The sequence below is a fragment of the Lissotriton vulgaris genome, chromosome 3_1 (genome assembly GCF_964263255.1).
Source record: "Lissotriton vulgaris chromosome 3_1, aLisVul1.2, whole genome shotgun sequence".
NCBI lineage: Eukaryota > Metazoa > Chordata > Amphibia > Caudata > Salamandridae > Lissotriton > Lissotriton vulgaris.
Window position 1 is genome coordinate 472,577,181 of NC_141689.1, and position 26,063 is coordinate 472,603,243.

Below are 26,063 nucleotides of genomic sequence, written 5' to 3' on the forward strand. Positions count from 1 at the left end.
AGGCCATGCTTTGACTGCCTCTGATTCCGCCCATGCCTCCGCTTAACTCCTGCCCAGGTACTGTAGTGAGGATATGGGGTTAACTGCAGACATTGCTAAGTTAGCATAAGTGAAATATATGCTTAGACACCATTCTGCCACTTTTGCACACAACACTACATGGCTCTGTTCTTGTAAATACACTGTTTGCGCTTCTTCACATGAGAACTGTCTGCTTTTCACATATCTAGCTGTACACCGTATTCTCTGTCTGCACAGCATGTTCAAGGTCAAATAACAATGTATGCTGTTGATTCACGTTAGTCAGTCCCACGCACATAGACATAACATTAGGCACAGCTGCCCCACTGAAACTCAGGTGCTTTTTAATATGGCTTTACATGCATGAGAAGGCACTTGGAGAAAACCTTTCCAACTAAGAAGAACTGTGATTGTCCTGGGATGTGATTCATTGTATCTGATCTTGGAGAAATGGGGTCCCCCTGATAAAGCCTAGAGGTCTTCTATAATTATAATAAACTAGCTCCCAGCACGGAGAGGGTGGCAAAGGCGCTAAAGTCCTATTTCCATCTCATTATAATAAGATTTCCCCTTTTGTGCTTTATGGAATTGTAACAATGCTGATTGTATTATTGTAATGCATTCTTCTGCTAGTGTTGGCTTGTGTACTGCATCTTAGAGCACGTTAGCTCAAATTAACATTTTAAACTATACCGTGTCTCTGATTACTCACTTTGTGGACTAGAATGAATGTTAGAGCGAAAGAGTGTTCCTTTTTCCCACTATTCCTGAGAGTTAACTAAGTCGCATGTTCTAGGTAGTCTAATCATTGGTAGCTTCGCTGTAGTACGGAGAATGAATAAGACACTTTTGCAATTCGGATTGGGGTTCTAGGCACTGAGGTGGCTTTCTTGGTACACCACAATGCACCGAGGTCCTGGTTTCCTGCGCATAGTTCTGTGCATAAGCAGAATCCCTGCAGCAGTATTTATGGGCTGCAAGTGGTGACACTATTCTCTAAAATCTTCTCAGCAATCTCACTTCCATTAGATACAGCCACACTCTTAAACAGAGGTGTCTTGTCTTATCAAATTTCTTCGATTAACTTTGTCGGATCCTGACAATCGCTTCTCGCCAGTTTGCTACAAAAAAACTGAAAATAGTGGGGCCACCATCCCCTTCTGTAGCTTCTACTAGGCTAGATGACGGGGCAAGTGATTGAGCCCAGGTTTGATCATACTTAGAACACTCCGTATGAGGTTCTTGAGCTTCTGCACTCTCCAGGGAGCGCTGTTCTCTAATGCCTATTTGACCACTCACATCAGGCTCTGACCCACCAGGGTTTTTTTGGGAGCTGCAGGGCTTTTACATTGCCAACCATATGGGCCTCTCCATCAGCGGCATTCTTTCAACCAATGTCCTCTAGGCCCAGCTCCTGTGGGGATATCCCGGGCCCTTTCTTGGAGGTGTGTTCTTTTTTTTTATTCTTCGTCATTCGCTGGCCACAACTACTTCCCAGTTCTTACCAATTCAGGATTGCAACTACAGTTTACCTAGTCCCAATGACTCACAATCTTCAAATTTATTGCTTCCTCTTTGCGTCTAAATCCTATTTTATTGGAGCCCGGTTGCCCCTTTTTCACAAATCACAGGCTCCCGACTAATCAGCTCTTACTGTCGCCTGAATTATTGGGTCACATGTCCTGCTTCCAGTCACCCACTGAAATTGCAGTGCTCCACTTAGCCTCTCCTCCCCTTTCTTGTAGTCAGCCAGTGTCTGCATTGTATTAATTTATGTTCAGCATGAGTCTGAGTCAAAAGTTCTAATCAAGCCCTCACCAAGCCTTTTGCCAGGAAGTACTCTTACCTCCTTCTTCAAGTTTGAGATATGTCCTTAAATGCCAGCAAGGGGTCCTCCAGCTCTCTCCTAGTGATGATGTGCTATAACTCTGCCTCTTGATCACTTCAGATAAGAAGCCATGAGGGGCCTCCGACAGATTATTATGAGACCAATCTGATTCCAGCAATAGTTTTTAATCAACCAATCAAATTATTTATTGTTTCAGTTATTTAAAAACATAACAATGTTTCATTTAAAACAACACACATATGTGAAGGGGGTGCCTAAATAAATCAACAGTGCCAGGTGAAACAAAGTAACATCATCTATCCTTGTGCAATATTGTGTGATAATTGACCAGTCACCATCAACAGCATTGGGGTGTCTCTATTGGGAGATGGTCCTATTTAAAGAGCAACTTTAGATAATAATATATAAAACATTGCCTATCCTTGGATGATACTCCTTATTAAAAACAATTAGTCCTAGTCAGTTGACAGGATAGCTGAATCAGACCCAAATATTTGTCTTCTCTGCTAACAGCCTGTCGAGCTCCATGGGGCTCTGTTGTTGTTACTGGCTAAAAAGTAATAACACCACCTATACTTGTGCAATATCGCGTGAAAAAAGACCAGACTTTTTAAAAGGGATTAGAAGATCTGAATTAAGAGAAAACCTAATTAAAGTGCAACCATACATAAAAACTAAAACAATTAGTCCCAGTCTGTTGACAGGATATCAGAGCCAGTCCCAACTATTTGCCTTCTTCGCTACCAGCCTTTCAGGTTTTATTGAAGTCTATTGTTATTGCTTGTACATGACTGATTGGCCAACCCGCTGAATTCAGTAAGGGCAATTACAAAGTTGTAGCGGCGAGTTGTGCCTGAATAAGCTGCATACATTCTGGATAGTACTTAAGTACAATGAGCTAATGCAGATTAAGCTAGCATTCGGGCCACCGTTAGCAGGAAAGCACTTTCATGTTCTAATAAAAATGTCACTAGTTTGCAGTTCAACTGAGGATCAGCTCGGTTGAGACTCACTATTATGGCTTCTCTGCATGTGTGAATACCTCTGGCTTTAAAACTGTATTTTAGTAGAGTTGTGCAGGGATTGTACAGATGGGGACATATACAAACCAGGTATATGAAGTCCTCTTTTTCGGCACCACAAAGTTTACATGTTATTGTTCCACATTGTTTCCAAAATGGTTAGTAGCCAACGCAAGTAAATGACCAAACAGTTAAGCCACCAGTCTTCGCTTGATGTGATACTTAAGTAGGGGATGGTTTCAAGCTGCGATATTGTTTGATCACCATCCAAGCGAAGGATTGACAAGTAAAGTTATTTTTATCTTCCAGATATGAATGCCTCTCTACTGTCTTGTTCAACACTCTATTGAAGGTCAGAAAGAGCCATTTCTTGTCCCAAAGATTTGTTAAGTACATCAACTTCAAGGATCTACACAAGTACTTGCAGTAAGCAGACTGTGGGCCTTTTTCGAATGCAGCCCTTAATAACCTATTAAATAAACGTTTGTGATCTATCCTTATTTTATACCAGCACATTATCGAAAAAGACATTCTTCCCATATCTTGCTTTATAAGCCAAAACTCCAGCCAAATTTTAACCAGGGAGGAGGTGTGAGGGAGGGAAAACACCTGCCTAAAAGCACTAACTTGCAGTCTGTCAAAAAGGACTGCATTCCGGCCACGCATGACAACGGGTACTATATGAATAGCAAATTGTTTTTTAGGTCTCGCAGTTACATGTGTTGTTTCTCAGTAGTATTTTATTAGAGCCTCAAGACACTATTTTCTGAAATGGGGTTGTCCTGGCTGTTGTTGCAGGCAGGACACGCTCTCTCCTAACCCTTTTAAAAAAAATTATAGCACGCATTTGCAATGCAATAGATCTCACATTTGCGAGAGTTTAATCTATTGGCATTGTAAATGATAATGCCTTTAATTTATCTGTTTTAAAAACACATAAATAAAAGGCATTGTCATTTACAATGCTAATAGCTCAAACTCTCATGAATGCGAGACCTATTGCATTGCAAATGCTTGTCTTTCTTCTCACCACCCCCTTTTCTAAATCGTTTTTGGCCACTATAGGTGTGGCAGGGTATACTCAGACATGAGTCCCTTTCTCACTGCTCCATCAGGATTCAAGCAAGCCGGGCCGAAGAAGGCTGAAATGCCAGAAACCGGTCCCCGGTAGCTTGTCTCCTTTCTGGTGAAGAATTGGCTTGGTAGTTTAGTCTGCCCTGTTCCCATGATGCACTGGGCCAGGGACAGACTGATTTGCATATAGCCAGGTTCTGAGCTGGGATGGGGCAGTGAGATAAATAATGGTGATGGATCAAGCCCTGATCTTTGGACTGGGTAAGAGTGGTCTGTTTAACTCAGACACTCTGTTCATCACCACCCCCTTTTCTAAATCGTTTTTGGCCACTATAGGTGTGGCAGGGTATACTCAGACATGAGTCCCTTTCTCACTGCTCCATCAGGATTCAAGCAAGCCGGGCCGAAGAAGGCTGAAATGCCAGAAACCAGTCCCCGGTAGCTTGTCTCCTTTCTGGTGAAGAATTGGCTTGGTAGTTTAGTCTGCCCTGTTCCCATGATGCACTGGGCCAGGGACAGACTGATTTGCATATAGCCAGGTTCTGAGCTGGGATGGGGCAGTGAGATAAATAATGGTGATGGATCAAGCCCTGATCTTTGGACTGGGTAAGAGTGGTCTGTTTAACTCAGACACTCTGTTCATCACCACCCCCTTTTCTAAATCGTTTTTGGCCACTATAGGTGTGGCAGGGTATACTCAGACATGAGTCCCTTTCTCACTGCTCCATCAGGATTCAAGCAAGCCGGGCCGAAGAAGGCTGAAATGCCAGAAACCGGTCCCCGGTAGCTTGTCTCCTTTCTGGTGAAGAATTGGCTTGGTAGTTTAGTCTGCCCTGTTCCCATGATGCACTGGGCCAGGGACAGACTGATTTGCATATAGCCAGGTTCTGAGCTGGGATGGGGCAGTGAGATAAATAATGGTGATGGATCAAGCCCTGATCTTTGGACTGGGTAAGAGTGGTCTGTTTAACTCAGACACTCTGTTCATCACCACCCCCTTTTCTAAATCGTTTTTGGCCACTATAGGTGTGGCAGGGTATACTCAGACATGAGTCCCTTTCTCACTGCTCCATCAGGATTCAAGCAAGCCGGGCCGAAGAAGGCTGAAATGCCAGAAACCGGTCCCCGGTAGCTTGTCTCCTTTCTGGTGAAGAATTGGCTTGGTAGTTTAGTCTGCCCTGTTCCCATGATGCACTGGGCCAGGGACAGACTGATTTGCATATAGCCAGGTTCTGAGCTGGGATGGGGCAGTGAGATAAATATTGGTGATGGATCAAGCCCTGATCTTTGGACTGGGTAAGAGTGGTCTGTTTAACTCAGACACTCTGTTCATCACCACCCCCTTTTCTAAACCGTAGGCATTATGAGCATATTCAATCTTAATTTATTGTTGGGTTACTGGTTGAGTAATTTAAAACATTTGTACAGGAAGGTTAGGCGTTGAGGGGAAAGGTGTGGCGCAACGGCCAGGGTGGCTGACTCCGGAGTGCGGGGCTCATGGTTCGATCTACAGCCCCGGGGGCAGATCAGCTCAGTATCATGTGACTCTGGGCAATAGTTCACTTAATCTCCCCGATGGCCCACAGCGCCTCGAGGTTAGTTTGTGCTTTACGAATACCAGCTAAGAAGATGCACTAAGGACTATTACCCAACATGAAGGAAAGCATTGTAACTAGGAGCACTTTATAATAGCATTTTATAATAGCACTTTCCTCTTTCTAGCACTTTAGTAATGCAGAATGCACTTTAGTTGCAAAATGATGAGGACTTTCCTTGTTGGGGGGTGCGAGGGGGAGAATGGTCAGCTGTAGGGAGGCTTGAACGTTCTATTTATGTTGAGATGATGAATTAATTTCATTTTTAAAGTGATAAATGGAAACTGAAAAAATATTAAATAACATTTTTTTTAAAACAATGTATGGTATGGTATGGTAAAAAGTTTTATACCGCGCTCGGACACCGTACGGTTTCATGGCGCTCATGACAAATGCGGAGAGGCCGGGACGTGTGTTTTACTCAACAGCAGACTGAAAAAGATAAGTTTTTAACAGTTTACGAATACAGCCATAGGTAGGGCAGTGACGGATGGCAGGCGGAAAGCATTCCAGGTTTTGGGGGCGCAGAAAGAAAAACAGGAGCCGCCATGTTTTTTCCGTTTGGTTTTTGGAATGACTAGCAGATTGTGGCCAGAGGAGCGCAGGTTTCTGGAAGGAACATAGCATTTCAATTTTAGAAGAAATAAAGATAGGAGCAAGATCAGCTAGGGCTTTAAAGATCGTGCAGCCCAGTTTGAAGATGCAACGCTTGGCTACAGGGAGCCAATGAAGGCTCCGCAGTAGCGGCGAGACATGTTGATGTCGGGGTTGGTGATAAACCAGGCGAGCAGCCTGATTTTGTACAAGTTGCAACTTGTGAAGGAGGTATGCAGGAATACCGGCATACAAAGTGTTGGCGTAGTCAATTCTTGACGTGACCAGGGCCATGATGACAAGGATCAGAGCGTCTCTGGTAAGAAATCTACAGATTTTTCGTATCCTGCGTAGTTGGAAAAAGCAGGATGACGTCACCGCACTGATCTGGGGCCCCATGGATAAGTCACTAGAGATGACCACGCCAAGACTCTTCACAGAGTTGACAGGACGGGGAGGGAGCCCTAGTGAGGGAGGCCAAAAGCTGTCATTCCATGGATTGGCTGCTCCTCCCACCAGAAGAAGCTAAGTCTTAGTAGGATTTAGTTTGAGTTGGCTATGATACATCCACTCAGAGATCTCAAGCATGGTAGACTGAAAGGTAGTACAGGAGGAAAGGGAGGTATCAGTGGGAAAAATTAACTGCAAATCATCCGCGTAATTGAAGATGGTAGCGGCGGACTTACAAAGGGAAAAAATCAGGGGTTGCATGTATAGATTAAATAATAAAGGGGATAAAGCGGAGCCCTGAGGGACACCGCAGGAAAAGGGAGAGTAGGAAGCCGAGAAGGTAGACAAATGCACTGCCTGAGAGCGATTATCCAGAAAGGACTTGACCCACTCAAGAGCCATGCCCTGAATACCGGCGTTCCCGACACGGTCGATCAGTATTGCGTGATCGACCGTGTCAAAAGCCGCCGATAGATCCAAAAGGACAAGGGCTTGAGGGATGTTATTATCGGCGCCCTTCCTGAGGGTGTCCATGACAGCCACAATAACCGACTCGGTGGAATGTAGAAATGTGTAGGCTGGAGAGCATGATGGCGCTCTAGGTGTCAAAAAATATTCAGCTTCATAGTCTAATCTTAAATGTGTATTCTTCATCCGTTTCTAGCTCCTTGTTTAATATGCACGGTTCGTAGCACCAAGGTTGTTTACTTGGTTTAAAATAATGAAAGAATAGAACTAATGCTGCCCTCAGATTTCAAGGACTAGAAATCCAGAGGAAATCCACTTTCACAAATAAGGTATGTGGTAATTGGGGTAGGATGTCTGGGAACAGTAAAATGAAAATCTTTCAAAGACGGGCGGGCACTGTCAGGCACATAGTGTTTGAAATCTAAGAAAATGGTTGTATATTACAAAACACCTGCAAGTAACACATAGGGCCCGATTACAAGTCAGAAAAAGTGTTTTCCCTGGGGTGGCGGACACCGATCCACCTGAATTTAATTGGCCAGTGTAGGAAGCTGGCGTTCTGTTGCAGTACCTACCCCCGAAACCTTTTGCCAAATGCTTGATGCAACTTTGAGTGTGTACTGGGTTCCTGCTAACCAGGCCCCAATACCGGTGTTCCTCCCCTAAATTGTACCATTGTTTTCCACAATTGGCACAATTCAGGCCTACATATAAGTCCCTTGCAAGAGGTACCTATGGTACCAAAGGGCATGGTTTCCAGAGAAAGGCCTCTGAGTGCTGCAACATGTATTATGCCACCGTCAGAGATAACTTACCACAAACATGCACCACTGCCATTGCAGCCTGCGTGTTTTGGTGCAGCTAAAAGTGAAGAGTCGACATCCCTGTGTGCCTAGCCTACCAGTCGCTGCATGAGGTATAGCTAAGTAATTCTTAAGGCAGAGTGCCCTTCACCGCATGTAAGGACCTATCTGCAGGAGCAGATAGTCCCCTATAATATCTAAGTCCATTCTTAGATAATATAAGAACAGTAAAGCCATATAAGAGTACATGGGCTGGAAACATGTCATAACAGGTTCACAGCACCATAATAGCTTTACTGAATCCTGGGATGTTTGGTATCAAACATTGCAGCATAATAAATCTACACTGATTCCAGTGTCAGATTTATTAACCCTTGTATTCAGGGTTCCATTCTAGAGGAGACCCCTAAACCAAACCAGCCTCTGGTGGGCTCTCTGACTGGTAAACAGCAGCCTGCCACCATGAGACAGATTTCTGGACCCCTGAGGTGAGAGCCCTCGCTCTCTGGGTCCAGAAGCAAAGCCTTTCCTAGGCAGTTCCTAATTCCTCCCAGAGGTCCGGAAAGGCTAAGCAGCTTCAAAGGTCCTGCTGCTTTTGCACTGCGACCCCCACCCATCCTGCTAGTAGGAGGCCCCCTTTCTGTCTACTCTCCCACTTTCGGCAAGAAGACAGGAGGGGAAGGTTGGCAAGCCTGGGAGGTGTGCCCACCTCTACCAAACCCCACCCCTCAGGTCGGGGAGGTGAGGTGAAGACTCCTCAGTGCCCGGCATCCTGCTGATGGAGGGCATCCCCAAATTGGGTGTAGGGAATGTGCTCACTCCCCCGTGTGGGGTACGCATCAAGGGTGTAGTCACATTAAGGTGAGTAGCCCATTTGCTACTACTTTGAGACCCCAAAAACACCCCCTGAACTCAGGAAGTAGATTCCTCCAACCTACGAAGAAAGATGGAAGAAGTCGAACAGCAGAGGTGACTGTAGAGAAAAACTGACGTGGCCCCTGCGTCAAAAGTCGAATTGTCCTGCAGCCTTCAGAACCCCTGGGAGGACTGACTGCCTTCAACAAAGATAGGATCTCCTGCAAACAGCAGCTCTGTTCAAAAGAAACTCCCCAAAATAATTCGGACCCTGCTGAGGACGAAGAAACTTGACACCTAGAACCACCACTGCACCTGTCACCTACAGACAGAGTTCAAGGCCCATCGGTCCCATAGCACTCCAGAGTCCAAGTTCACCGTGAGATGACATCTCCAGGACTACCCGATGACCCCTGCAGCCTCTGCACGGAGACACCAGCAAACCGCGTGTGGCCTGCTAAAGTGAAACCCAACCTCAAAAGGCACCCTTGCATCCTGCTATCATGTGTCCTGGAGAAGAGGACCCGAGGTGTACCTACGTTCCTGAGCCCTCCAACTAACCTGTCCAGCTGTGGTTCCTCCCGGACGACATCCTGGACCGAGCCTGCAGCCAAAATCCAAAACCGGCAACCTCTGTAGGATTGCACTGGGCTCCCGACACCTGCTGCCCTTCTGCACCTGGCCGCCCCTGCACTCCTGGTGGTGTGGATTTAGGGCCAACCAAGGACCACCTTTGCCCTGACGTTAACCATAGGAGCTTGGCTCCCAAGACCGAATGGCCAGCCCATGATCAGCCCCCAACTGACGTGCCCCCTGGCTCCATATACTAACATTGGCACCCTGCACTCTGCACCCGGCCGCCCTGGTGGTGCACTTGAAGTGCCAAATTGAACCTTGGGGAACCTTGGTTCTACCCCCTAAAACTCAAATTCCAAAACAGTTATACTCACATGTAAATCGACACTTCGTTTTTCCCTTATGACTGCATAGTGGGTTTTCTTCTAACTGGAACTGTCTTGTACTGCAGAAAAAGTAGCCTTTTGTTGCACAAGAGTTAACCTGTCTGCAAATGTCCTATGTGATGTAAACTGTGTTAGGAGTGTGTTTTATACCAAACAAGAACAGTAATCTAAAAGTACTCAGCCTCAAAAACCCTTACCGCTGCTCCCCAAACTGACACCTCCACTTTTATTTATCTCCTGCTTATGGCAGGTAATACATTGGAGCATAGAGAATGGAGATCAGTTGGACCATAAGGTGAAGTCTCCCAGTTAATATAGTAATGTAAGAGAATTAATCATCTACAAGCTGCTGAGTTATACAGGCACCACTGGGGCGGTGCCCCCTGCTGACTGGCTGGTGTGGCAACAGGAAGACTACAGATAATTCAGTAAGAAGTACCGAAGAATTTTAAGAAGAGTCTGGGTCACAGGCTTCATGTAAGGGCTGGATTCACCTAACCAACTGATCTGTGGCCTCTAAAGAGAAAAAGTACTTCAAAGTCAATGTGGATTGCGCCGTTTTTCTTCACTATGGGCACATGAACACACTCTGTTTTAATGGAAGAGATGAGGTTGCAGTTTTCAAATACAACATGCATAATTTCATGTAATTTTTTTCTCTCTCCCTTTTCTCCTCCTTTTTCCAATGTACTGTATAAATGTATAGAATTGCGTTAAAAGGCAGTGTAATATTTAACCGCTTCACTGCGGCGGCTATTCCGCCGAGGTGCTAAGGGGGCGGGGAGGCCGCGCGGCGGCCGCATGCTGGTGACGGACCCACTCAGTCACCAGCCTCGGTTGAGCTGTGCTCATGACGGAGCGGTTCCGTCATGGCCCGCCCCGCTCAATAGAACGTTCAGCGCAGGCGCAGAATTCGTGCCGCGCATGAGCGGCGAGCGGGCCATGACGGAACCGCTCCGTCATCAGCACAGCGCACCCGCAGCTGATGACGGAGTGGTTCCGTCATCAGCGTGCAAGGGGTTAAAGACAACAATGACTATAATCTTGTCCTGATGATGATGCCCCTCATTTAACTTAAGGCATCGAAACGTCGTCGACCAAAAAACCCCCTTATGCAATATGACATTTAAAATATTGTGAAATGCAATGGTGTGGTTATAACAATCTTTGTCTGTAACACTGACTACAAGTACACAGACATATTTTTGCTTTGCTCCTTTTACCATTCTGTTCGTTGTTTTGTCTGAATGTTGTGGGTCACGGCTGTGCCCACTTGTTATTAATGTACTCATTCTGTTTTATTAAGAGAATTGTTAAATAAATTCCTTGTCCGGCTGGACAAAAGACATAACACTTATCAGGTGTGTGATTATCAGTTTAGTATACCATTGTGTCCACGAGTAGGGACCACTGTTTTTTGAAACATGATACTGCCCAAGGTCCCTATGGCATACCTTCTGGGTTCCCTTGTCTTTCTTAAACATATTTAGCGCAACCACTGGGTTGCAAGGGATTCAAGCTATCCCAGCCCCTTGTTTTACGAGTGGGTCCTCCCTGTCCACCTGTTGAATTTTCTATCTTTTCCTAAAAAACCCCTAAGGCAGAGGTATTCAAACTTTTCCAGGTTGAGCCCCCCAGCTGAATTCCCCCAGATGTTGGGCCCCCCCACCACCCGACCGAAACCTCGGGAATCCGGCAGACCACATGATCGACTGCAACGCGCACACCACAGGCCATATCCGGCAAACAATGCTCAACACAACAAGAGTGCCTAGCAAACTGCAGGCCTGTGAGTGGGTGTGGTGAAACAACAGAGGCGTATCACACAGCTCAAAACACAATCCTCCAAGGCAAAGGAAGTCATAACAACCCTCCCCATCCATCATGTACACCTTGTCATCCACCAACTCCCCCACCATTCATTCCGTCCCTCCATCTGTGCCCCATCCACATCCAAACCCCTTCAACCACTTGCAAACCCATCCACCATCCATCCCTCCATCCATCATCTCACCCATCCATCCCTCCATCCACCCCTCACCTATCCATCCATCATCCATCCATCCCTTCACCCAATCCATCCCCTCACCCATCCATCCACCCACACATCCATCCAACCACTCACCCCTTCACCCAAGCTATCCTCCCACTCATACATCCACTCCTCCATTCATCCATCCACTCTTCCACCCATCCATCCACTCCTCCACCCATCCATCCACTCACTCATCCATCCAACCACCCACCCTCTCACCCATCCAGCCATCCCCCCACCCACTCAACCCCCCCACCCATCCATCCACCCCTCCCGCTCTGCACCCTCCCCCCACTCATGCATGAACTCTCTGACCCATCCATCTCCATGCTCCTCTCCTCACCCATCCATGTACACACCTGCACCCTCCAGGACGCCCCATGGTTTCTGGTTGCAGGTCTGTCTTAGAGCCACTGGGCCATTATATTGACTATTTCATTAAACCCTTTGTACCCGAAACCCTTTGCTATATCAAGGATAGCATGAACATGAGTAACATGATAGAAGAACATCCCTTTGACCCCACATCCAGCACCATGTGCACGCTGGATGTGGAGTCACTATACACCAACATTCCACAGTATGACTCCTTACGTGTGATCGAAAAGGTACTTGATTCAAGGACACGGCCTCACAATGTTCCATCCTTGTTCATCCTACAACTACTTGAAATCTGCCTTACGAAAAACTTTTTTCTTTTCGAGGGGCAGTTTTATGGCCAGGTCAGGGGTACTTCCATGGGAGCAATTTTTGCCCCTAACCTGGCCATCCTGTATATGGACCACTTAGAGACCAATAACAACTTACATACATCTAATCCTTTCCACAATGGCATCGCCCTGTGGAAACGCTATATAGATGATATATTTATGTTATGGACCGAATCCTCTGACAATCTCTTACTGTTTCAACATTGGCTGAACAACAATAGCTGAGGTTTAAAATACACCCTGTCTACCAGTATTGAATCCATCGCGTTTCTAGACTTGGAGATAAGACACACTGATGGTCGTCTTACCACTTGTCTACACCGCAAGCCTACAGAGCGCAATACTCTGCTAGAATACAGCAGCCACCACCCCCGGGCCTTACGGGAATCACTCCCCTATTCCCAGTTTTTGCGCATCAGGCGTAACTGTTATTTGAAAGAAGATTACTTTACAGAGGCCAAAACACTCAGTAAGAAACTCAGAAACCGTGGCTATCCCAGAAAATTGGTACGTCGCTCTCTCAAAAGGGCTTGGTATTGCCAAAGAGATGCCCTCTTGGAACCCAAACAAAAGAAAGAACAAGATAGGCTAATCTGTGTGACCACCTTTTCCCCTGTTTCCAATGCAGTCAGAAAAAGTGTGTTGAAAGACTGGCCTGTTCTCAATACAGGTCAACTGACTCTGGACTGCCCCATGTTTGCTTTTAAAAGAGCAAAGAAAATAAAGGACCATCTAGTGAGAGCTTCCCTACCACAGCAACCCCTCAAAACTACAATAAATGATGCATGGGGTCTGTCGCCACTCTTGGGCCATTCAAAATGTGGAAACTGTGTATGTTGCAACTCAACCATTGAAGGCAAAACTTTTGAGTATGGAAATATAAAATTTGACCGTAAATACTTTTCTAACTGCAACTCCACAAATCTTGTATATGCTATTTTATGTCCATGCATGCTCTTTTACATAGGCCAAACAAGCCAGAAAGTGAAACTACGAATTGGCCAACACAAAAGCAGGATAAGGTGCAAGACAGCTAATGCACCGCTTGTTGAACATTTTTCAGAAAAAGGTCACAGTGACAAAGAATTGGTATGGACTGTGATAACAATCATCAAACCCCCTCCTCGAGGAGCAGATATGTCCCTTTTGCTCAACAAGGAGGAACTCCATTGGATCGTTAAAACCAACAGCATCAGGAATGGCCTGAATCGTCTCGAAGATTGGACCTCCCTACTGTAAACAAAGCTTACAAGAAATAATCCTCTAAATGTTATTGTATGTACTGCAGTGTGCCTGATTAACTTGAACATTGTTCACTTTTTTCACAATATTCACCACCTTAAGATGGCCGCCGCGTCTGCACACCATGACTAGAGGTTTCACTTCCACAGTCCTTTCTCACTGTTCACAGCCTAACCAGCTCCCACCTCCGCAGTCCATCTTCGCTTTCTGCAGACCACATGGTCCTTTTAATAAACTTGCCACATGGGGGCTCTTTAACACCAGAACCCCACTATCTGCCACAGCGCCGTTGACTTCTGCATGTAAGTAACCCGCTTGCGCCGTTTCATCTCACCCCAGTCCCTCCATGCCCCGCTGGGCAATTGACTCCACTGAACTTTCTTCCCAGATCGAGCTATTGCGCTCCCGATCCAGACGACTCTCCTCGCTGGACAAGGCAGTACCGGTAATTATTCTACCAGTAGCACGCCATGCCGCTCACTCCCCTGGTCGCTCTCGACCGTCTTAATGCTGAACAATTATTTTTCCAGATTCCTCCATTGTTCGCGGTATCCGCTGATTCGATGCATTGCCTGTTGTAATACGCGTAGGTTTATGCATTTACTCTTCCCAGTCGCATGCTCCGTATAATGTTCACTTGCACTCATAACAATTGTGCCCTTCACTACATGACCGGGCCACGGATCCCGGTTCAGCCTCCGTCTATATTTTTGTTTTATGGCTAATTGAACTTCACTGCCCATATTTCCGACCGATCTCACTCCGGTCACAGAGTCACATCGAAATTTGGAACACTTGTCTCCATCACTGCGCCCAAATAGTCTGCCCTCACAGGACTTGATATTTTGCACCTCAATGCGCCATTAATTTGTCATCACTGGCCCTCAAATACACCCCTTCCAAACGATTAAGTCCTTTCCCGGTTGTCTCACGAATTCCTGGACACGGAGATCCACAATGCTCCGTTTTTCTTCATTACGAGCACATGAACACACTCTGTTTTAATGGAAGAGATGAGGTTGCAGTTTTCAAATACAACATGCCTAATTTCATGTAATTTTTTTCTCTCCCCTTTTCTCCTCCTTTTTCCAATGTACTGTATAAATGTATAGAATTGCGTCAAAAGGCAGTGTAATATTTAAAGACAACAATGACTATAATCTTGTCCTGATGATGATGCCCCTCATTTAACTTAAGGCATCGAAACGTCGTCGACCAAAAAAACCCCTTATGCAATATGACATTTAAAATATTGTGAAATGCAATGGTGTGGTTATAACAATCTTTGTCTGTAACACTGACTACAAGTACACAGACATATTTTTGCTTTGCTCCTTTTACTATTTTGTTCGTTGTTTTGTCTGAATGTTGTGGGTCACGGCTGTGCCCACTTGTTATTAATGTACTCATTCTGTTTTATTAAGAGAATTGTTAAATAAATTCCTTGTCCGGCTGGACAAAAGACATAACACTTATCAGGTGTGTGATTATCAGTTTAGTATACCATTGTGTCCACGAGTAGGGACCACTGTTTTTTGAAACATGATACTGCCCAAGGTCCCTATGGCATACCTTCTGGGTTCCCTTGTCTTTCTTAAACACATCAATCTCTTCTAATCAGCTTTAGATTGGTATCTGTTATGCATACATGTTTCATACAAGTCAGACAAATGCAAATGTAAATGCAAGCATTTGTAGAGCGCACAGCTACCACTGACGGAGGTGTCCCGGCGCTGGGGGCTATCGGGAAGATTAAGCAAGCTATTGCCCAGAGTCACATGGTGCTGGGCTAACATGCTGCCGGAGCCGGGGATCGAACCCTAAACCCTGTGGTCCGGAGTCAGGCACCCAGGCCGCTGCGCCACACCTCTTCCACTTACAACTAAAAAGTATGCTTTTAGCACTAGAAGTTGCAAATTGCTCATACTTTAGGTGGAGTTAGGAAAATCTTATAATGAGGATATATGTAGGTAGAAATGTGCTATATAATACAAATACATATAATGTGGACAATACGCTCCACTAGTAATTTTTGCGTCAAGTGATTGTGCCTGCCACATAAGCTCTAGCATCAGAGATTATGAGTTAAGAGTGACAATAGCAAAAAGGGAATGGGGATTTCAAAGCATCCGGGTCTGTAAAGAAAATATTAAGATACGTTTGCACAGATTTGCTATCCACATTAATCAAGCTTTGCTTGAATTCCTAAGTCATTCTCACTTTTCTGTTGTCTTCAAATGATTTCAGAGCAAGAAAGAAAACATGACACTACTGGTCATCGAAGGTGTGATTAATAGTTTGTACTTGATCTGTGAAATGTACAATCTTGCTGTCCTGGAATGGAAACATTTGGATTCTGATTAGAAACAGAATCACTTTATTTGAGAAAATGGTTTTCTTTCTAACTATAGCCATAGGAACCTAGGATTGGTAAGGCAGCAAGGAAGCTACAGTCCCCCCTCAGCAACTCAAACCAATGACTTCCCATTTCTCCTTCTCTTTATTGTACTCTGACGGGGTTGGAAGGAGAAGAGTTGTATCGGAAATCATTTAAAACAGTGGCAAAACATAAACAGAGACAGATTGGTTCTAAATAGTAGGCAAATGGTTGTGTCTCATGTTTTAGAATAAATCTGCCTGCTGTTCCACCAAAGACAGTGCCCAAAACTGATCTTCTGCAAGTAGAAAGCAATATCCTTAAGCTGCATCAGGCCACAGGAAAAGCCTCATTGAAACAGAGATATAATGTACCATTTAAAACAGTTAGACAAAGTGATTTACTCAATTTACTTCATAGTCCAAAGAAAAAGCTTGAAGTGCAAATTCAAACCCATTCTGCATCAGAAGACAGTGAAGAAATGAAGAAATTGAAAAAAATCGCAATGTTCACTTTGAATTAGATTTATCCCCAACTACATCTACAAAACTGGATATGTGCCTTCAATCACAATCTGATCACAAAGAATCATCAAAGATTTCTACAATTTGAAATAAGGAAACATCACTATCAACATAATGTACTCCCTTTTGGACTCAAATCATGTAGCGTATTTTCTCAAACTATATAACAGTAAAAGCAGTACACTTAAGAAACAGATTTCAATCCATCCTAGACTGCATGTCTGGCTAATGAAACCCACTAGATGTTAAAGAGTGAACAGGATTTTCATAACAAAGCTTCTCTCTTTAAATCTCTGGTGCTCCCAAAGAACTATCCAAAATCAGCACGAACTCTGTGTTTCCGTAGGAGAAGATGCTGGGTCTATCTAGCAACTCAGTTTCTCACAGCCAAGCAAATCCCATATCTGTTTGGCATTGCTGAGTTGGTATAATGAAAAGTCCATGACACCAAGCATGCAGTGCAACCAACTCAAGGAGAACAGGGAGAAAATGACTCAGGCTTTGCTGAGGCCGCTCTGCAGTCTCTGTTCTGAAGAAGCCTTCGGAAGAACTGCTTGGCAGGAGAGCTGTTCTGTCCGGAACTATCATCGTAAACTATTGTGACTTCCACTGGATACAACTTTCTCTTCTCTCCCAATCCAGAGAAATTACTGCAAGTGAAATTGTTAAGACTATTACATATTTCAGACCATCCTCTCATTTATCTGATAAGAAACCTGCCACCAATCTAAAACACCCAATACATCCCAAGACCTTAACTGGACAATTAATATCAACATTTCATCTCATCAACACATGACGTCTTCCTTTGCTCTCTTAAAATAGGAGTGGTAACCTTGTACTTTAAAACCAGAAGATGATCTTTAAGGTCTAATTAATGTTCATCCTGTAACAAATCTCCCAAGTTTAGCTAAGTACTAGAATGTTGTATAGCTTCCCAGTTATGAAAAGATATTAAAAAAATTAGCAGTAGTCTTTTGGATCCTTCCTCTCTCTGTCAGGAAGTGCCTAAAGGCGTACTTCTGTTTTCAACTCTTTTTAAACTTTTCATGAAACCACTGATAATGCTTCTCAAACACAAACATCTTGCTTAATCTCTAAGCAGATTACACATATTTATGGCAATAAGTCTCCTCCTGTGAGGACATATTCCTTTTAGGGCAGACTCGCAATCATTTATGTCATTTCACCACACAAAACTAAACCCACCCAAAACTGAGTACCTACTCCTCTCTAAGCCCCCAAACCCCGAAAGTAGCTGAATCGCGGTGTAAAAATGGTAGACACAATCAATGTACTGGACTACAAAGCTAGCATCATTGAATGCACAAAATCACTGGCCTGCACAGTAGATAAAAATCAGATCTCACACGCACAAGTAAGCATAACAAACAAAGCTAAATACCAACTTAAACATCTTCAATGGGTTAAACAGCTAATATAAGAGCCCAACTTTAAAACAGTGGTACAACTGTTAGTGATGTGGAAACTAGACTAAGAAAATGCTCTACTCCAAGCTGTAACCAAGTTTTATCAAACACTTTTGAAGGTAGCCCTGGAAAGCTGGACTGGTATATGGAGTTATATGATTCTAACACACCATTCTATTTCTTATTTTTCGTAATTGGCTTCCTACTGAAGCTTTGAGCATATTATTAAAAATATTTAAACAAATCTTACTCTCTGGCTCTTTTTTCTGCCACTGGGTGCACTCTGCCATTAGAGATTTCACTTGCATCATCAACAAAAACAGCTGAAAAAAATAAAGGAAGAAAAAAGAATGCATCAGTATTAACTCATTTAAAAAAAAGTGAAAAAAGTTGCCTGAGGGAGTTCTTTTTGGGGAGGCTTCTAAACAAATTATATCCACAATATTTATGCATTTAAAAAAATTTCAGAACGTCCTATAATGATAACAAATTACAATGCATCTGCTAATTTAGACCACATTACTATTATTTGAATATGAATACACAATGTATGAAGGCAGTAATTTAAAAAATAAATCTATGCAGAATAAACCCAACATGGAAGTGCATTGCTGCCAAAATGAAGCACCTTTTTTTTTTAGATGGATCAGATGGCCAATATAATAGTGCATGGGGTTTACCAAAGGTCTACAGCAATATGCAGTGACAAATCCGAAGGATAGAAAAGAAAAACATGACTTCTAAGGTAAACCTAGGTATAAGAAAATTCCTTTATACTATTAAATTCCATCCCCCCCAACCTGGGATTTCCACACAATGTCCGGGCTTCTATCTCTCTTGTACTGTCTAAACTTGATTACGCCAATGGCCCCTACCACGGATCCTCTTTATCAACTATGAAAAGACTACAACAGATTCAGAACTCTGCTGCCAGACTACTACTCCTACATGTAAAGCCACAAGCCCACATCTCCCCTGCCTTTAGGCCCCTACATTGGTTACCGGTTCCCAAAAGATCCACATTCAAGCTGGTTTGCATCATCCACAAAGCAATAAATGGAACTGGGCCGCTTTTCATCAGGAATAAAATCACCAAATACAGTCAACCAAGAAATCTCTACTCCAAATTCCACCATACAAGAAAAAAAAAACACAGGTGGGACATTTTTCTCTGTTCAAGCAGCCAAACTATGGAGCTCAATACCCCAAAACATAAAATCTACGTATAACTATCTTGTCTTCAGAAAACTACTCAAGAGTTGGGTCTTCGCTACACAACCACCATAGTCAAACACAAATGTACAGCATATCCCTGTGTAAACAAGCACTTCACCTGGTCATATGTATGTATATAGATATGTGTATTTCTTTGTAGAAATATGTCTAATAATTATGTTTATAAATATATAGATATTGTTTAGGTCTGCTTAATAAATGTACACATTACTTATGGTTTTATTATTGTATGCTTAACATATATATGTCACTGCATAGTTTTCATATAAGGCATTTGATTAGATTCATATGGTTCTCTGTTTATTTATCTATCACAATATGTACATTTTATCATAATTATCTACAATTACTTCACTATTGAATTATTGACAAGACAAAAATCCCACACAAATTAATTAACCTAAAGTATAGCAACACTTGCAAGAGTTCCTTACATACAACTTAAATATTGATATATTACCTTCCTTGTACCTGTATACCTTCCATGAACTTATATATCTATTCATGTATTACTTTACTTAAAACGTAAAAAGAAACTGAGTCCCTCCAATGCACTACTCTATGTTTCACCCTGTACCCCTCTCAATATATTCTCTATCTCCACTCTCTGACTCATCCCAAACCTTGTTCTGCTACTGTGATCTCCAAATACTCCCTTTCTAGACTCTTGCCTCCTCTATCCCTCCTTGCATCACCTCAAGGCTCATTTTAATAGTAAGATCTCCCAAACCACCATTTCGAAACCCTTCCCATTTGTTCAATTCAACATTTACTTTATTACTTTTTGTCTTTCCATGTACTAAGTTGGGCAATTTGGAATTTTTCAGAAATTACAATTTGGTGCAATCGGATTATCTTAATTTATTGTAACATAATCTGTAAAGTAATAAAACCGCCAATTTTTGATCCTTCAACGCGTTTCTGATAATTTTTCTCATTTAAGAAAGTTTGAAGCAGTTACTTTATTTAAGACACCTGATTACGAAAAAATAAACATGGGTCATAACTGTTGTCAATTAATTGTTAAAATATTTAAACTACAGGTTTTTAATTTTTTGTAAACTGTATACAATTAAGGTAAACAGTATGCCTGGAATCAAAGATAATGCTGTCAAGGACAGGGGTTCAAGAAAATCATCAACAATTACTCTGAAGAAGGAGACCATTTCCACACTGGATGTGATTATAAAACTAGAAGGTTGCTTTCTACTAAATTGAGTTTTATCTCTGAGAAATCTGTCCAAAATGCAGGGACTTTAGAACAAACTGCATACCTAGAAGGCATTCGCTGTATTTTCTACAAATGAAATCTAAAATCTTGTCTGCTTTCTGACATTAATACACAACACTATTCCCTGCGAAAAGCTGAATGTTTGGGCAATGTGGTGCTTGTTAAGATGCTAATCCTATAAATCTTTGTAGTTCTCTACTTCAGGAATCTTAAAGAGTACTGGTCAATACAACTGGTCTTGCCTTTAGGAACTATTATCCGTCCTCCCGCATCATTTTATAGGCACACGCCTACAGAAAGTCAGTTACTTTTTTTTATTTTTTTTTATTTACTCATCTGTGTTGGATTGGTAATCAAAAAATGTAGAAAGAACACCCAAAAAGTTTTTTGCTTTCTTTTTTAGGTGAGATAGAGGAAAGTAACACGGAGGGAGCAGGTGGAAAAAGAAGCAATATGGTAGGCGAAGCAATATGGAACACAGATGCGTCACAGAGGGCAGAAGCAACATGGAGGGCACAAGTGGGGGAAGCAATGTAGGGATGGGGAAGCCACATGGGCAAGAGTGGAATGTAAAGCATGGAGAACGAGTGAAGAATGAGAGAAGCAAGTGGGCTAGAGAGTGTAACTGATCAGGGGAAGCACACAGGTGAAAAAGGAACACAGCGGAGAAGCCCACATGGCTGAGCACAACACTGAGGGAGTGGGCGAGAAGCACATGTTCAAGAGAGAGCAACTCAGAGTGCAGTGGAAGGGGGAAATATCAGTACACGAGGGAAACAGCTAGAAAATACATGCATTGATGTGGAGTGCTTAACTAAACAAATAAAAGGGTGCTTCAAAAGTGTGCATTTATACTCCAGGGGAGAGGCAAACACAATAAGAGGAAGTAAAAGCCCACACAAGTTAGCGAATAAAATGCAAGAATGTGAGTGACAATAAAGCCAACCAATGGTAAGCAATGGGTGGTTTTAAACCATTGTAAGATGGCAATGGGTCTTTTCAACAAGCTTGCGGTGCCTTTTAAGATCTAATGATTCCCCAATTCTTCTCAGCTACCATAAGAGATTAACATGTATTATTGATCCCCTTGTTGTACAATCTGTCTGGGATTTAAAAAACAACGTAGTCGGGGTTTGTGCTGTTTCTTCAAGGTGTACAAATGACCTTCTTGGAATAATCAAATATTAAAATAAGACATTTCCTGCTGCAGAACACATACAAATAATATAACATGCTAGTTAATATACTTCCTAAACACTGAAACTGAATGTACGAGTGCCACCTTGGAAACTCCAACACGCAGAATTCCTGACATTGAGTGCCCTCCGAGATCTGGACGTAATCAGACAGATTCCCCTGATGCTGCGCCCACTGGAACTTCAGGTCCCACTGCAGACCCTGCATATGCCACCTGGCATGATTGATCAGCAGGATGCAGGAGGCCATGAGGTCCAGCAGCCTCAGGGTCATTCTGACCAAAACCCGGGACAAGGGCTGAAAGATCGGAATCATAGCCTGAATGTTCCGGACTTGTTGTTCGGGAGGATAGACCCGAAACAGTGTCGTGTCCAGAACAGCTCCGATGAAGAGGAGCTTCTGAGAGAGAATCAGGTGTGACTTTGGCATATTGACGGAGAACCCCAGCTGATGCAGGAGGTCGGCCGTCGTCAGGAGGTAGGAAACTACTGCCTGGGGCGAGCCCGCCGTCAACAGCCAGTCGTCGAGATAGGGGAAGACTGAAACCCCTGATCTGCGCAAATGAGCTTCGACAACCGCCATCACTTTTGTGAACTCCAGAGGGGCGTTGGGAAGGCCAAAGGGGAGCACGGTAAACTGAAAGTGCTCGTGGCCTACCGTGAACCGCAGGTAACGCCGGTGGGCCGGCAGGACAGGGATGTGAAAATAAGTGTCCTGCAAGTCCAACGCTACCAACCAGCCTTGCGGGTCGAGACCTGAGCAAGTGTCAACATCTTGAACTTCTCCTTCCGGAGGAAGTGAGTAACGTCCCTGAGGTCCAAGATAGGACGCAGGCCCTTGTCCTTCTTGGGAACCAGAAAGTAGTGGGAGTAACAACTACGACCTACGTCTGGGACAGGAACGCGCTTGATGGCTCCCTTGGCCAAGAAAGCCATAACTTCCTGCTAAAGAAGAGCCAGATGATCCTCCAACATGCGATGGTAACGAGGTGGCATGGCAGGAGGGCTATCCTTGAAGGGGAGGGAGTAGCCCCTTTGGACTATCTGCAAAACCCACCAGTCCGACGTGATGGTGCGCCAGTGGGGAGGTGATGGCGAGTCCCGCCGCCCACTGGCGTTAGACGGGCCTGGAAGGTCTCACTAGGAGGGTTTGGAGGCTGCTGCAGAGGGGGGGTTGGTGGACTGGTCTGCCCGCTGGCCCCCTGAACCACAACACTAGTTCCCACGTCCTCGGCTGCGCAAAGGCTGGGTAACTTGCTGCGGCCTGTGGCCCTGGGTGGGACGTAGTGGGGCACCCCTTCTGTAGCCACGAAAGGGGCGAAAAGCAGACAGCACCGGACAGGAGGAGAGGCCTAAGGACTTGGCCGTAGCCCATGAGTCCTTGAAGCGCTTTAGGGAGTTGTCTGCTTTGTCGCCAAAAAGGCGCCGCCATCAAAGGGCATTTCCATCAAGGTGTTCTGGACATCCCCCGAAAAGCCAGAAGACCTCATCCAGGCGTAGTGACGGAGCGCTACTGACGATGAAATGGTCCTGCCTAGAGAGTCGGCGGTCTCCAGCACACAATGAATCGTAAACTTTACTGCATCTCTCCCAGCATAAACAGCCTGGGAGAGCACTGCGCGGGCCTCCTTGGGATACTGACGCAGCACTTGCGCCACCTTATCCCACACAGAGTGCGAATAACGGCCCAAGAACATGCAGTGTTTACGGACCGCAGCCCTAACTTGCTGGAAGAAGAGAAAATGTTCTTCCCAAGATGGTCCAGCTTCTTGGATTCCATTTCTGGTGGAGCGGTAGGGAAGGCGCTTTTGAAGGTGGAGGCTTGGACCATCAAGCTCTCCAGGGTGGGGTGTTGGGAGAGGAAAGTGGCGTCGGGCAATCATCCTGTCCACGGGAGCCCCCATGATGGGCCTGGACCAGGCTTTGAAGAGCTCGCCGCCGGTTGAAGCACCTCAGTCAGGAGGTTAGTCCTGACCGCCACTGTAGGAAGCTCGAGGTTGAGCGCCTTGGCCGCACTACGCAACACCACAGAGTATGACACTCCCTCCTCCGTAGCCACTGTAGGAGGAGACAACATGCCAAGGTTGAGTGAAGTGTCAAGACCACTGGCATCCCCCAGCAATCCCCATGTCAGCAATTCTGCGTGTTGGCATTTCCAAGGCGCACTAACTCGGCGACGCTTTTCGTCGCAAGTGGAGTTGCGGTCAGTTGTATGCCTTTCCGCCTATACCACTTCTGCCCAGAGTGCTGAAGAAGATCAGGCACGACCGTGCCCAAGCCATTCTTGTGGCTCCAGATTGGGCACAAAGAGTCTGGTATCCCGAGCTGCTCAACATGGCCATCGATCCTTCGATCAGACTGCCTCTTCGGGAGGATCGCCTGTTGCAGCAGAAGGGAACGGTCCTCCACCCGAACCTGTCCAGTCTCCACCTCATTTAGTGGAAATTGAGCGGCAGCAGTTGACCACTTTCGATCTGCCTCCTGAAGTTTGTGATACAATCTTGGCAGGCAAGCGTTACTCCATAAAGACGGTATACAACTGCAGGTGGAACAAATTTGTGACATGGTGCACAGCAAAAGCTGTGGATCCCCTTTCTGCCCCTCTTTCTGAAGTACTCTTGTTCCTTCTCTCTTTAGCCCAGCAGGGCTTTGCTCTGGGGGCTATCAAGGGTTACCTTTCTGCCATCTCAGCTTTTCTTCGGCTGCCAGATCAGCCTTCTCTCTTCAAGTCCCCGGTAGTTGGGGGCGCTAGAGGGCGCACGAGCTAATGGCCGCACTTCAGTGAGGCTCTGGCTGCCTGGTCAGGAATATCCTACTCTTATCCTGAAAACCTGCAGATGGACGCCTGAAACTTTCAGCGAGTCCGAAGCTGGGGGCCCAGCTGATCCTGTCCAAGTTTGAGCCCGTTCCGAGGCTCGGCGCCGGACTTAGCCGTCTGAACATTCTGACCGGCTTACGCTACAGCGGAGGGCGACGAGGGAGCCTGGTTGCGACATCACTCGAGGCCGGGGCTCGCCACGAGGAGGGCAGGCCTTGAGGGCGGAGCGGCCTGTCCGGGGCCGGAGGGACCTGCCGGGATACAGCGGTCATCAGCGGCGGTGAGTCCCCCCCCCCCCTCCCCCTTTCTGCTGTCGGCCACGGCGGATTGCGGAGACGCTCAGCGGCAGTTCTAAGCTCCGCTAGGAGCGCGAGCACAAGACATTGGCTACCGCCAGAACCGGACAGTGGCAGGACGGGACCCCGGCCTTAGACGGCGGACTGCCGGAGGAGCCCGTGTGCCTTCCGCGAGCTCACTGCAACTGGGGGCTGGGGGTGAGGAAGTGCTGGGGACCTCCTGGGGGGCCGCTGCCTGTGATCGTGCCACGTGGGCTGCTACCTGCCGGTGGATCGGTGGGCCTGTCCCTCCCCCCCCCCCTCCCCGCGCCCTTCCTGCATAGAGGAGACTAAGGGCTGGCTACACCTACTCAGCATGCCACTGCCCGCCGCTTGAGCCGCGTGGCCACATGGTGCCTCTGCCCCCTCACGAGCAGTCACAGCTAGCCTTGGGCAGTGGAGATTGGAGTGTGCTGGGAAGCGAAGGTCATTAGGGCGCAACTGGCCTGCTCCCTGCACGGACGGCGCTACCACGGCCGCAAACACAGTGCTAGTGACCCCGGATGCGAAGAAACCTGGCGCTGGGCAGTGAGGACCGCCCCAACCGACTCGAACCGGGCACTTTGGGCCCCTTCAAGCGACGCACAATGGGTAAAAATGACAATAAACAGCCTAAGTTGTCATTCGAGCCTGCTACCACTAAGAAACAGCAGAAGAGCACGCAGGGCGCTGGTGGTGCCCAGGAACCGACGAGCAGTGAGGCCCCTTCCCCGCCTGTGACTACAGAGCTGCAGGCAATGATGGAGGAGATGAGGCAAGGCTTCGCCACAATAGTGGACAAGGTGGACCGCCTGTCCTCAAGGATGGATGGGGTTGCACAGAAACTGGAGGTCCACGAGGAACGCTTGACAGAAGCGGAGCGGCGTATCTCGGCGTCGGAGGACGCATCGACATCCCATGATGCCCGCCTCTCCAGAATGGACAACATCCTGCGGGTGATAGCGGCGAAGAATGAGGAGTTGGAGGCGAGGAGTAGACGCAATAACATCCGCGTCGTAGGGGTGCCGGAATCCACCAACACGGGCCGTATGGAGGAATATGTTGAGAAGATCCTCATCACTGCAGTGGGTAAGGAAGCCTTCTCCAGCCAATTTATTGTTGAAAGGGCGCACCGCTCTTTGGGCCCACAACCGAAGCCAGGAGCGGCGCCACGGCCTATTATCGCCCGATTGCTTAACTACCGCGACCGCGACGCGGCACTGCGGGCGGCGCGGACAAATCATAACCTGGCTTGTG

At 45.8% G+C, this 26,063-nt stretch overlaps 1 protein-coding gene across 1 annotated transcript in view; it reads right to left on the reverse strand.

Moving 5' to 3' along the window:
* CENPK (centromere protein K) overlaps positions 1-26,063 on the reverse strand; it is a 431,743-nt gene that overhangs the window by 317,473 nt on the left and 88,207 nt on the right. The window contains exon 5 of the mRNA XM_086960693.1: positions 18,262-18,334. Coding sequence (XP_086816819.1) covers positions 18,262-18,334 — 73 coding nt within the window. The remainder of the gene's footprint in view (positions 1-18,261; positions 18,335-26,063) is intronic.